At 44.8% G+C, this 14,475-nt stretch overlaps 1 protein-coding gene across 1 annotated transcript in view; it reads right to left on the bottom strand.

The window, feature by feature from the left end:
• CDK5RAP3 (CDK5 regulatory subunit associated protein 3) overlaps positions 1–13,898 on the bottom strand; it is a 69,198-nt gene extending 55,300 nt beyond the window's left edge. The window contains exons 1-6 of the mRNA XM_085613377.1: positions 13,754–13,898; positions 8,830–8,875; positions 7,547–7,678; positions 5,963–6,063; positions 1,016–1,064; positions 593–771 (exon numbers count right to left, since the gene is read on the bottom strand). Of these exons, the coding sequence (XP_085469503.1) occupies positions 593–771; positions 1,016–1,064; positions 5,963–6,063; positions 7,547–7,678; positions 8,830–8,875; positions 13,754–13,762 (516 nt within the window). The 5' untranslated portion in view covers positions 13,763–13,898. The remainder of the gene's footprint in view (positions 1–592; positions 772–1,015; positions 1,065–5,962; positions 6,064–7,546; positions 7,679–8,829; positions 8,876–13,753) is intronic.
• Between the last annotated feature and the right edge of the window lie 577 nt (positions 13,899–14,475).

Below are 14,475 nucleotides of genomic sequence, written 5' to 3'. Positions count from 1 at the left end.
GGGGTATACTGCATACAGTGAGGATGGAGGGTCTCAGGGTCTCAGACAGGGGTATACTGCATACAGTGATGATGAAGGGTCTCAGGGTCTGGGACAGGGGTATACCGCATACAGTGAGGATGAAGGGTCTCAGGGTCTGGGACAGGGGTATACCGCATTCAGTGAGGATGAAGGGTCTCAGGGTCTGGGACGGGGGTATACCGCATACAGTGAGGATGAAGGGTCTGGGACAGGGGTATACCGCATACAGTGAGGATGAAGGGTCTCAGGGTCTGGGACAGGGGTATACTGCATACAGTGAGGATGGAGGGTCTCAGGGTCTCAGACAGGGGTATACTGCATACAGTGATGATGAAGGGTCTCAGGGTCTGGGACAGGGGTATACCGCATACAGTGAGGATGAAGGGTCTCAGGGTCTGGGACAGGGGTATACCGCATACAAGGAGGATGAAGGGCCTCAGGGTCTGGGACAGGGGTATACCGCATACAGTGAGGATGAAGTGTTCCTGGGGTACTGGGGGAAGGATTATAATGCGGCCAGGGATGATGGAGGCCTGGCAGCATGCGCAATTGGAGGGCAAACCATGCTCACAGGGATGCCGTACTGCTTGCAGGAGGTGTGGAAGCGCTCCCTCATGTCAGCGGCCCCCAGCAGCTGCTCCTCCTCCCTTCTGCTGAACTCCTGCTGCAGCTGCTGGCACTTCCCAATCTGCTTCTTCAGTGATGGGATCTCATAACTCACATTGCGCACCAGCAGGCTTGCCACCTCCGCTGGTGATGCAAGGTCGAAAAGGGTGGCATAAATGGAGGGCCAGGTGAGGGGGAGGAAAAAACAGAAGATAACAGATTAATGAAAGGGATCAAAATACATGCCTAGCAAGAAGGGACAGTCCAGAGAGGATACTAGCACACAGAGGGTAGTAATGAATGGGTCTTCCCCTCCATCTCTGAATCAGCTGCAGGGCACAGGCAAGTGGAAATCAGAGCCCAGACATGTCCAAGGAGGCTGACTTACCAAGGTAGGTGTTCTCGCGCTCATACAAGGACACAATTTCTTGCCAGTCCTGGGGGGAAGCAACCAGAGACAGGTGGGTGAGAAGATTTGTGAACCACACAAACAACAAACTGATGAACCAAAGAAACAATGTATAAGCTAGTCAAAGGTCACGGAGTGATGCACAGAGCAGGTGTGAACAGCCGGGTAACCCCATTTTTTGTAGTTTTCATCCTTTGATATTTTTGCATTTTCCGATATCGGACTATCCATTAGGAATGGATTTTGAAGAGCTCTTGTTCACACATCCATATGCTATTATAATTCATTGAAGTTCTTCTATACTCTCACTGCTGCTCCTGTTAACTCAATTGGCACAGCTGGCAAATGTAAAGCGGCCTGCACAGCATCACCTAGACCCTGGCACGGTCTCATGTTCTTTATACAATACTTAACCTCACAATTCTATAAAGACCAACCCGGACTAATGTGGATTTGTTACTGGCCATCACCATTTGTTCTGTTTTTGTAAATAAAATTATTGTTTTATCACCATTTTACCCAGATATTGTTGGCCCAATGACTGATCCATTACTACCTCATGTCCGTTCTCTCCTAATTCACGACTGACTAAAAGATTCCCATTGTTGCCTCTCTTACTTTCTTTCAAATGAACTTCCCTTTACTTTCTATCCTCTGCACGCCTCCTATGAGCACGGCCTACTCCAAGTCACATCCATTTTCAGCTTAATCCCGATTACTGTATTTCTGCAAACTGCTCACACCTCAGCTCAAACCTCTCCTTTAAAAGGTTATACCCCTGCAACCTGCAACCTAACAGAACCTAATCTCCTGTAGCACATCTGTTAATACCGCCAACTATTTACATGGATTGGCATACCCCTCCCACTAAACATTACACCTAACTTTCATTAATTTAATATACCATATAGAAACTGGTGCAAATGCGGACTGGTTTCCTTAACAGCACAAGACTAACTCCAATAACCACCAGAAACAAGCATTAGCATAGCCAATAGGTCTTGCCTTTGGGACCTTATAAGTGTTTAGCCATGCAACAGTTGCATAACTAAATACTTATAAAGGTCCCAAAAGCGAGACCTATTGGCTATGCCAAGCGGCCGTGCGGCCGTGAAAGTGATCGCGGTAAAGCGCGGCGCACGCGCCCGCGCACATGCACTGTAGCTCTAGGCTGGCCTGGTAGCACTTTTTGGAGCCCTCTCAATAAGTCTCGCCAGACCAGCGCATGCGCTGGGTCAGGCGAGACCTAAAAAGTAACCTTGGTTTCCAGAGCAGTATGCTGCCCTTCAGAAAGTGCTTCAAAGCCTCATAAGGGGTGGAAAGCACTATATAAATGCAATTACAATAGTATATAATCTTCCTAGCCCATACTAATATAATAACTCAGAGGCCAGGCAGCAGATTGTAGTTCATATATACTGCATAAAAATGTCCTTCTGCTGCTGGATACTGTACCGCTCTCATAAGACAAATCGGCTAAGGATCATGTCCACCACTCAGTACTGTACCAATTCACATCAATAAACCAGCCACTACCAACTGAGCAGACCTGGAATAACTGAAGAGATCTACTACATGCCACTGGACAACAGAGGACTTTAATTTAGTTTAACAATGGAGGTCCCAACAAGCGACATACTACGATGCTTCTTGACATCCCACAACAATCAGATGTAATGACATTACAAAAGTCCATCCCAGAAGATCTATGTCTCTACTATGTCTTCCTCCAAACTATGTATGCTCAGGACCACAAACTTTAAACAAAATATCCACGAATGGTCATTCCAGTACAGTAGCCAACTAAGTGGACCATGATCATAAGAAATACAAAAAAGGGACCTGCTGAGCTGTTCAAAGCTGCCAGCATACTGAAAACCATAAACTGCTTTACACTTCTGCATCCATCACACTGCTAAGCGCTGCATCCTGTAACAGGACAACTGCACCTTGGTGGTCATTGTGTACGAAATACAAACACTTTGCATATAGCATCAAAACAAAGACAACACACTTCCAACCACACCCCCTACATGCTGTAGCAGGCTACTCGTGTAGGCAAGTGCTTCAGCACCTCACACAAGGGTTGTAAACATTATATCAAGGTTGCAATACAAACCAATCAGAGCACAAAAAATGAACTTGCCCACTCGCTATGGCAAGCCAGATTTAATACGGGCAAGCTATTTTTAGGACCTACTCGCCCGTTCTGACGAGCTGACAACAGGTGTTCTGCTTGCTCACAAAGTGAATGAGCAATAAAGATGGCTTTAAATATTGATCTCTTGTCACATTTTCTCGGCTTTTAGAGACAGAGGTCAAAAGTGAGTTTGTCTTCCTACACTTACTTTTCTGACTATGACTGAATTTAGAGGATTTTGTAAACTAAACTGTGTGACAATCACGCTGGAAAAGCATGTGAAATGCAAAGCAGTAAGATTTCGGGCTTTTTTTCTAACACAACACTGAAATAGCTAATAAGTGAACTGTTCAAACATTTCAAATGTATTTCACTAGTTCTAAAGACACATTTTTGTAATTCTGTGGTGAAAAGAAAAATATTTCTATAGGATCTAAACAAATCAGTACATTTTACTTGGTGATGTGCAAATTTTAAATAATTTTGCTGAAACCCAATTTTCAAGCATTGTTTATGCCCTATAAAGTTTTATGAGTAAAACTAGGTGTTAGTGGGAATGTTTTGTGGCCATTTCAATAGAAAATGTGCTATATGTAAATGACAGTGCACTACCACATCCTGCTTTCTGTAATATATTTATGAAAAGTGAGTTTTTAATCATGAACTGGAAAATATTCCTTCTCCTGCCCAGATGACAACGTAAATAAAAAGAGGTTTTTGTACTGCAGAAATAGAGAACTTGAATATTTGTAGGTGTTTTATGGGATAATGAAAAAAAAAGGCTGCTTCACAAGACAAAATATTTGCCTAGGATCCCACAATATGAGACCATTTCGTGGGTCAAGTACATTACAGTTAGGTCAAGTAGATTATTCAAGTTACTAGACCTGCAGGTCTAGCAACATTTTTATGATTCTTCGAGCCCTGACAATACAATTTCCAGTTTTTCAGTAACCCCACCACATATATTGTCCTTTCCAATACAGTTGTGATTTCATTAATTAATACAGTTTATTTATATAATTGCCATCATACTTGATTGAGGTCCTTTTAATGACCCCCACAGCTTTTCATCCAATTTACTCTTTTCATTATTTTCTTGTGCTGTAGATATCTTTAGTTTTCCTGTTATTTATAAATGGTCCTGCATTTAAATACGTTTAGTATAAGAGATTACCGTTAAGCCATTAATTGACTTTCTACCATCTTATTTCATTAGCAGATTACTGCAGGCTTATTACTGTGTGTGCTTGGAATATTTTCTCTACCACTTAAAAGCACCATTTACGATACCCTCTGCCTAGAAGAGGTCTATTTGACACTACTAGGTAAAATACTACTAGATTAGTTTAACAATTAAGATTACCCAACAGTCGTTAAGTACTAATAATTAGTCAATCCATACCACAGCAAATGTTACCTTTGCTTATCTACACCCTTTGGAGTCATACTTTTACTCTATTACCTCTTATTCTGTCTGAATTATTACGGTATTACCTTAAACCCATTAGATGTTGTCCTCATCTGTTCCTTACCAAATACCCTTTACACATAGCTTACATAACTTATCTTTGCCACAATGCCACAGGTTTCCTATTCAACTAACCCATTCCATTCCAACTTTAAATAACTTGAGAATGTTATCCTTTAATAAACATAATACCCTTCGCTTTTAGGTTAATAACAAACGTGTCCCTACATCTACTACTCCTTTTATCTTCTATGAGCATGTTCGTTATGATAAATCTTGCTAGCCCATCTTGTCACTTCTCCACAATGTTTTTTTCCTCTGCAGGCTTGTTTTACTTTGGTGACTCAACATCCAACTTGGTACCTCTGTCACAGTTCAGTACTTAATGAGGTAAATATCTTATAGTTCTCTTTAGATATGTACCTCAGGTTCCATTCTCAACCTACTTTCTACTCTCTTACAGCCTTGAAAAAGTTCCTCAGGCAACAAAACATGCAATAGCTGTTTCTTGCCCCTGGTCATTTACCAAGTCTGTTCAATTTTTTCATATCATCTAAACAAACCTTTCAACTTTGCGCAACAGAAGCAACAAGCAATACTTCCAAACATAACATACGATACATGGAACTTTTCTTCACCAAGTCCTACCCATGGGGCCGGTGTTAGCACTGGAGGCACCCAGTTCGACAATCTTTTTTGGTGCCCCCTCCTCTTACGATTCCCTCACTACCCCTGGCAAAAGTGCCAGTCATCTCTCCATAGCCCCTCTCTCACATACATTTTATTTATTTTAAAGCGCTGGTAAAGGCTGGCTGTACTAATCCACTCAGCTATCTACATAAAATACAGATCTGTTCTTTGCAGCAGGCATATTAACCCTCTGCGCAACTTTATGGCGAGTTAAAACTGTCACTAGACAAAACTCCGATTTCTCGCTCTAGCAGGAACATTAATCACAAGAGTTATCTTGACGTTTTTCTTGCTGCCTGAAAGCTAGATGCACAAAGAACTCTGCAGCAGGTGCTTTTAAATTGTAGGAAATTGCTAATACAGTGCTCCCCATGAGGCCAGTGTTCCCCCTCCAGGTCAGCGGCCAGTGCAGCTGCACCGCCCTAAAGCAGGCCCTGCCTACCCATCGGATTGAAGGAGTTTAAGTTTATATTTTTGTTTCATGGTCTAATAGACTAGAGCATTCTCAGGCAAAAATTAAACAACACAAAGCCACTGAATTCAGGACGATTATAATGTAGTTTGTGGACTACGTCACATAATACACTTTGATTGCTACTTTATCTAATGCAGGACAGACACTCACCTTCATACGCTGGGAGGAGTAGCGGCCAAACATATTCTTGGAGGAGGCCTCTGTCCCTTTCAGGATTTCCACAATGCGCAAGCAATGGAAGTAGTGAATGTCTAAAAATAAAAGAGAATGACAAGGTCAGACCCAGCTCTGTTCCTACATCAAGAAAGGGGTCACAGTTCCCAAAGTACTCTCAACCAAGATTTCAATGTATGACATGCCCTTACTAATTGAGAGCAATGACTCAAACCCCTAATTCATGACCACTTCCTGGGTAAAGACCTCCGCCGTGAGAGTGAGGGAATGGCATTAACTGTACAGAGATCAACCAGCCCAATAGAGGACCTCTTGCAGTGGGGCGGTTATCATGCCCCGAGTATTTAGACTTCCCTCTATTTTCCCCATAGCGCATCCGTATCTGCCTAACACCGGGCATCCATTGCATGACCCCAACACTGCCGAGGAGAAGGGGGCAGGCCTCCTCATTTCTGCCCTGCAGGAGGCTCCCAGATATGCCCTGAAGAGGGCATCCACCCCAGCGCGCTATTACTCTAGAAATGCAGAGCGATGCTTCATGCTTTCTGCTGTGCAGAGGTCCTTCGTCCGTGCTGCTGACAGACGCCAGCCATGACCTAGTTATGGCATCGCGAGGGATCATTAGCCTCCCTCTCTTTTAGTATGGATGTCCCCGGTTCATCGTGGCTGCTGCACTTTAAAACTGTGTAAGGCTTAGCATAAATTACTATGTTCTAGCGAGCACGGCGATCCCTTCTTTACTAGGTTCAAAGTGTCACTGAAAGTAGTATCAGTATACAGTTCACAAGCTCACCCACAGTGCTTTCCAGACAGCAAAAGAGACAAAAATAAAGAGAACCATTAATTGCCTTGCCCTCACGTAATTTCTGCCAGCCCTGACTTGAGGAAGCAAGGCTCTGGATTAGAACTAACCCCATGGTAGCACCCTTAACGGGTGCCCCGTTTTATCCACGCTTTAGTACCCTGTGTGCTGTTGTGCTCACTGTGCGTCTTTAACTAGTGTTTGAAACCAGATATACTGTATTTGTATTGCTGTTTTGCTGGTACAGTAGGGGAGGGGTCTTAATTGAGCAAACTCGCCACTGTGTCTAAGATTACCTACACTATCAACAGTCCACAAAAAAGGAAGACCTAGTGAGTAGTCACAGGTAAGCACCTAGAGCTGCTGTGGCTAAAGTTTGGTTCTGCCATGGAGCAGCTCAGGGAATGCCCGGGAGGGGCCCAGTCAACCTTAAAGTAGATCTTACCTGGTGATTAGCACGCTCTACATAACATCTTATGATGCACTGTGCATGGTAAGCAAATTCCAAGTAACAAAGCAGAAGTTCCCTAAGACGACTTGAGCTGACTTTGAGGGGCTTATGTGCACCCTTGGACAAAGTATATTACTTGTTCTGCCCTGCTGTAAGCCTAGCCCCATCTTGGATTCATCCAAGCCCTTGGCTTGATGGACCCATTTGACCACAGTTCGGAGAATCTGGGGTTGCATTGAAAGAGGTGGTCATGGTCAGCCTCTGAGATGGCCTAAGCATTCTCGATCACCGATCATGCAGCACTCACAGGACCCGGCCAGCAGCTGTTCGATCTCCTCGTTCTCCGGCATATCCTGGATTGCGGCATTGATCTTCTCCCGAATCGTCAACACCTGGGTCTGCCATTTCAGGGCACAGTGACGTCTATCGACCAACCAATCTGTGGATAGACAAGATGCATGAGTAGCCAAGATTGCCTGACATGCTTTCTCCTTGCAGACTACACGAGAACCATAAAACGGAATAAAGAACTACTAAGCACCAAAAGGTGGCACAGAGAAGGGGTTACCGAGAGCATAGAGAACACAAGGTAGTGGGAACGGGAGAGAGAATGTAAGAAGGAAGGTGCAGGTGCGTAGGGGAGAAACCAACTACAGCCAGAAGAGCCAAAATGACAAACAAAACAGGCCAAAAGAGGGTGGTGCAGAGACCGACACACACCATAGAGAACCCAAGTTAGAGAGACTGAACATGTGCATTGTGCACCTACAGGAATGAGATTTGCTGAATCCAAAAAAGACGATACAGCACCCAGAACAGCAGTGAGGTGGGGGGGGGGGTAGGGTACTGTCTGCCCCTAACGCTCCAAACAGAGAGACCGCAGCAAAGAGATAAAGGTAGCTGCTAGGCATCAGCTGGACCACTTTCATCAAGAACTCTGAGCAAAGTCCTTTACTAATGTGAGGACCAGACAATACCACAGTATAGGTCTTCCAGACAAACCTGCACAGACACCTGACGCGTAGTTAGGTCTGCATCATATTCAAACATCAGATATTCACATTTAGGCAGGCACCAGCACAGCCATCTCTGACCAGGCACACAACAAACCCCTCCGGTAAAGCCTGCAACAATGCAAACTACTCTCAAACAAGCCTACTACACCAGCAACCGGCCTCCAACCATGCCAGCATCAAGACTAGTCACCCACAATCAATACTAGGCATTTGCAGCCAAATCTACAACAAAGCCAGTCACACCTCCAGTCGGGCCTGCATTAACACCAGACAATGCACCACGCCTTCACAAGCACTACTCACCTCCAGGAGGAATCCCTCAAAAAACACATTTATAACTAGGCCTACACAAACACCGGAACCCTTGGATAAAGCTGGTACTAACAGGCAAATCTGTTCAGGCCTACACAACCATACACAACCATCTGACCAATGAACGTCCAGCATTTATAACCGCAGCAAATAAAACTGACACAATCAGAGCACAAGTGACCATCTCATAAGTCACTGGAGGGGATCTGCCCACTTCATAGCTTCTCCTCAAATACGCAGCACTACATATTCCTAGGATTACCTAGCAGCTTGCCGGTCTGGATATCAATTGGCAGCGTCTGATGATCCTGTTAAAAACAAAATGCAGCAAGAAATCATATAGGAGGGAAAAGGAGAATTTGTGTTACAATTTTGCATACGAGAACGCAAGTCTAAGGCAGAGAACTCTGGTTGTGACAAAAGCACCCACTTGTTAACTGCTCATTGTGAGAAGTTGGCCTGGTATATGCTGTTCACTAGTTAAAGTGGACACCTTGCACCAGTACAATTCGACTCTTATGGTAGATAGGTTTAAGACAACCTTTTAAAGAAAGCTATCCTAGTGGTAGCTGTGGAGAGCAGCCTTCAGGCCTAGTCTTTAGAGGAATGTAAAGCAGCTTGTTTTACCTTATAATCTCTTGAATTACTAAATGAAAGGACACCACACAGGTATATATATAAAATATATATGTATTTATTACTAGACACACTACTAATCTCTTTATGAGATTAGAAGTCAAGGACATATGCACAAATCAACATTTCACAACAAAAAAGCACAAATATGGCTGGGGCCCTAGGGCCGTACCAGACCATATACTAAAAAAGAGACTTAGAGATAACGACTTGCAAGGGGACAACGCCTTGGGCCTTCAGAAGTGCTGGGGCCTCACTAATCCACCCAAGGCAGGTAAGTAAAGGACCCACGGGAGACGCATGCAGTGTGAGAACACAGCCGCGGATCCCAATTGACTTCAATGGAGCAAGTCGCGGTTGGAATTTTAGAGTTTTAGGATACTTCGGGAAAGTCTATAAGCAAGTCACTTACAGGGTAAGTAGTTCTAGAGCCAACACACACAGGAGCACCGTAGTGCCGGAGTTACCTCACCCAGGGAAGCCGGGTGCATAGGTGTCTTTTGGTGTCGGGTCGCGGCGTCGTTTTCAATGGGAGCCAAAGAAGACTTGCTGCTTGTGAAGACAGGAGAAGTGTCCGGTGGAATCCAAGCCTGGATTCAGAAGAAGGAAGACCTGAAAGCAGAGGGGACAGTGTTCTAAGTCACTTGGCAGTGACCCGGGGCAAGGAAGCTGGACGCCCACAGTCGTCAGGTGTTTTCAGGTGATCACGGGTGTCTTGACTCTTCAGCCACAAAGGTCCAGGAGGCGTCGACAATGACCAGGAGCTGGATTTGGCGTGTCCCACGAAGTCTGCAGCTTACTGCGGTGTCGGCGACCAGATTGGAGCAAACAAGCCTTGGCAACAGCAAGTCTCGTGGAAAGTGTAAAAAGCCAGCGGTGCAGACAAGCAAGGTCTGAGGGACTCACTCAGCGAAGGTAAGTCAGGGCAGGCCTGGAGCAACCAGGGGAGCCCTATGGTTTTGTAGAAAGGTCTTCTGGGGACCCACAAGCCAACCGGCAAGGGATCACAAAGACTCCTCGGGAGGATTCACTCAACAGGGGCCCACGGTCACTCGGCGCGGGGTAGGCCTCTGATCTTCGGTGGAAATCCTGCTGGAGGCTTGGACCACACGTGGCCCAAAGCACACGTTTGTAGAACGTCGTGAAGGGGTTGCACTCGAAAATAGTGCATGGTACCCAGGGATTGCGGTTCCTCGTCACTAAGGGATCCACTTGCCTCAGCGTCGATGGGGACTCACGATGGCCTTGGAGAAGTCAGGAAATCCTCTTCCTGGGCTGCTGGGACTTCGGACTCTGGCGGGAAAGTTTGCGACAGTTAATTGCAAAGTTTGGTGCCTGCCAAGCAGGGAAGTCACTCCTTGACTCCACAGGAGATTCTTCAGTCATCCAGAGGTAGTGGAACGTCGAAGGTCCACTATTCTTCTTCAGAGCGTCGTCCCGGGATATCTAGTTTGCAATGGCAAAGGCTCCCTAACTTATACTAGAAAGAAGGGAGGGACTAGCTCTATGACACCACCTATGGGAGGGTCAGGGGAGTGGGTGGGTGTCCAGTTTCGCGCCAGAGCAGGGGCGGGTAGCCCCTTTACCGGTTTGAGCTGGCGTATGCACAGAGGAGCCTACTGCTCCCCCAGTGCAGGACTTCAAAGCACTCTAGGAGTGCACCCACCCAGCCCCAATACACTAAGCCCTGTCTGGGAGGTGACCACACCTCCCTGTGACAGGATGCCTATTGTTGGGTTCTCCTCCACTGCGAGTTTCGGTCATCAGCAGGAGGGCAGACACTCCGTGACTGGTGGCATCCATTTTGTGATGCCAGGGCTCTTCAGGATTCTACCGTGTTTCCACAGTATGTACATGTCTATCCCTCTAGAAGGGTGGGATCATACTCCCACATAAGAGGCTGGGGCCCCGATTAGCAGGGTCCCAGCCAGACTATAGCCAGAAACCAGTGTAAACATCAGAAAAACAGTGGGGGCAACATAAGGTGCAGATCCTACTCTCCTACAGTCATGTTCCACAGAGTGCACTGGCAGCTGAGACACCAGCTGAGAGCACCTGAAAGATGCACTGCCTTTTAGTAATCCTAAAAGAGCGAAGGTTAGGTTTTTGAGTGCTTCCCTGAGTCTTAAGGGTTTTCTGTCTGTATGTTTTCCTTATCACTTAGAGTGGTAATGTCATTGTAAGCATGACAGTTATGTTCAAGAGCGAACACTTTTTTTGTTAATTCCTATTTTTCTTCGGATTTTGAGTTGTGAGATCCTTCACTCCATTTACATTTAGCGCTATGAAGAACTTCAGTGGCCATGTCCTTCGTATACAAATACTAATGCACAGATAAAGAAACGGAAATACTACAACAGAACCCATCTCGATGACGTTCAGACAAAACTTTGACCCAAGACTGCTTCGTCCAGATTTCTGGGGTATATTGTTATTACTAGTAAGGAAACAGATGCAAAAAAGATTAAACAAACCACAGTTATTAAAACTCCGGTCTTCTTCTACTAAAGCAACACTGTATAATATAGTGCCCCGACTCTGATAACTAAGGGCTATCCTCCCACGCGCTGCAGAACAGAACATTTTCGAATGGTAAAACTTCAGCTCTACCTTCACACAAAGGTTGCGGGGGAGGGTCTTCCTTGACATACTGCACGTAGACTGAAAGTCACGAAAAGAAATATTACATAAAGGCACTCGCCTTTTATTAGTGCAATGTGCACGGATAATACAGACTCACATTTCAGCCAATGCACGGCGCGTGATTAAAAAGATGCATACGTGTTATTATTCTACATAATGGACATACCTTAACAAGCGTTGATAGCGTCAATATGTTTGCTTCTTGTGAAGTGCATGCACATACAAGAATTACCAGAGAGACGTTCTGACACTGCAAAACACAGACACAAATGCTCGCAGAGTAACAGACATGCATGCACAGACAGCAACATACGTAGTAGGCACTCAACATGTACATATAAAGACACATGGATACAACTGGATGAATGAGTGCACAGCAGCAGACAAAATTTACGGCTGCATAGGTTGACTGATCACAAGATTCATCATTGTGGGTGGATACATGGATGATCAAACAGGTGTGGGTGCACATTCGGGGAATTAGTTAGCCAATGAAAGAAAAATGTGTTTACATACAATTTGCAAAAACGTAGTTGAAAAGGAAAATGGAAAAGATCAATGGCTGCAAACTTCACATTGACACATACTGACAGAGTGCAAGTAAAAGAAAATGCAGTGGTTACATGCGAGTGAGTTTGTTGTATATGTAGAGGGATTGTGAAATAAAGGAAATATAAGGAGTTACATACAGGTGAGAGTGATATGAGAAGAACGATACGCAGAGAGCGGTTTACAGAAAGATGTGGAGAGAAAAGGGGCATAAATGTCAAAGAAACACTGCAGGGGAACGTGAAGGGAAGAACGGGCGTGACTAAGACACTCTTGTGACTACTACCCATTCCTCAGACCTCAATAATGTTCAATTTATAGTCACATATTTTCCAGAATTGAAACATTTTCAGCTCTAAAGATTCACAACAAATCCACTGTTATTCATCTGATACTGCTAGCAAGCACTGTCAAAGTCAACAGGTGTGGCTTGTCTTAGGTGCATGTACGTTACTGTGTCCGGATGCAATAAAGAAAGCGCAAAGAGAAGCGCCAAGTTACTGTATGGCTTGTACATCATGGAAAGCACACGATTATAGTTTACATATTTTAAGCCATGCCCTTCAATATATAGGTCATGACCCTTTTAGAGACACCCCACTTCTTTCATACCACCTAAAGTCTTGGCAAAATGGTTCCTGCTTTTAGACTGGAGCTGCAGAAGTGCTCACTCTGATATCAGCGGACTCTAATAATGTCGGGTGCTGCTCGGCACTTGTCACTGTAGATCTGGTTATAGTCTTGTTGTGATACAGCCTGCTGTGTGTGGGATTTCATTAAGATCGCTAAACGTGCAACTCTAACTTATGATAAGTGACAATTGAGATCTCTACCTCAGCAGTAATCAAAAGGCCTACAATATTTTTTGGAGAACAAATACCTTACACATGCAAAGCATTTGAATAAGGACTACTAAGGATAAAGTAAACCTAATAAAAGAGTCTCCTCTTCCGGGAGTTCCAAAATAGAAGTCCCGGATTTGCCAGCTATCCAGTGTCCATCGGGACATTTTTTTGCACATGTAACATATGCCCTGGCTATTGACGGGAGGCAAGTGTTCGTGTTTGGTCTAGTGGGATTAGATAGCAATGTGTGTAACCGGGAAGAGACTGTGTATCAACACTCACATTCATTGTGTTTTCTATATTGGTAAGTACAGTTACGTAGGTAAATAGAGCAGAACTACATATCCCAAGATACTAAGCGCGGAAATCAACCACGACTTCCCGTACAAAGGCACAGACATACAGGGCTCTGAACAGTTTGGGCTGGAGTGGGAGAGTACGAGAACCGCGTGGTAAACTGTAATTCCGCGTAAGTATTAGCACAAACTTAACCCCAAAACTTCAGGTACCGACCTGCATCATAACCGGAACCACCGCAAAATTGCAGTCTTTTCAATAGCATCCGCCGGAGGCCAAGCGGTAAGCTGATTGGCCAACGTGGACGTGTATCGAGGAGACGAGGAGCGTGTGACGTTCGACATGATGATACACACATAGCGGTCGTCACCAGCTTCGTCCAATCACAAAATCTAAACTATTTCTAACCAATAGCGTCGTTTCATTCTTTGACCAGTCAGAATGTGCAGTGTCAGCGCTTAATCGCTTATATCTTCCTGTTCCACTTCCAACTTGTAACCTTAATTACGTAGTTTATGTAATCGTCCATCCTGATTTCCAGCGATCGCCCCATCAAGAAAATGACCTTTTCTGGTTTTATGCATCTCCGATAGCGAGTTTCAGTAATCTGAGACAAAATCACCCAACTTTCCAAGAGGAAACGCAGTGTAAACTCTTGTTTACACTGCTTGTTACGGAGCGGGGTGTCAGTGGAGTGTATACATAGAAATGTCAGCGTGCTTCTGGGATGGCACACTACACGAGATCGCTGGCGGTATGAAAACAAAGGGAAGGGAGTTCTAAAAGGAGCATGGCTTAAGAAGCAGAACTAAGTTAAAAGGAGCATGGCTTATGAAGCAGAACTAAGAATCTTTTCCAAGAGGCACGACCTATGTAAATACGGGTGTGACTTTTTAACATAAAGCATAAATATAAATAAGTCCAGCAATTGCATCAAG

The sequence above is a fragment of the Triturus cristatus genome, chromosome 6 (genome assembly GCF_964204655.1).
Source record: "Triturus cristatus chromosome 6, aTriCri1.1, whole genome shotgun sequence".
Lineage (NCBI taxonomy): Eukaryota > Metazoa > Chordata > Amphibia > Caudata > Salamandridae > Triturus > Triturus cristatus.
The sequence above is the reverse complement of the archived record's forward strand: the minus strand, read 5'-3'. Positions and strand labels throughout refer to the sequence as shown.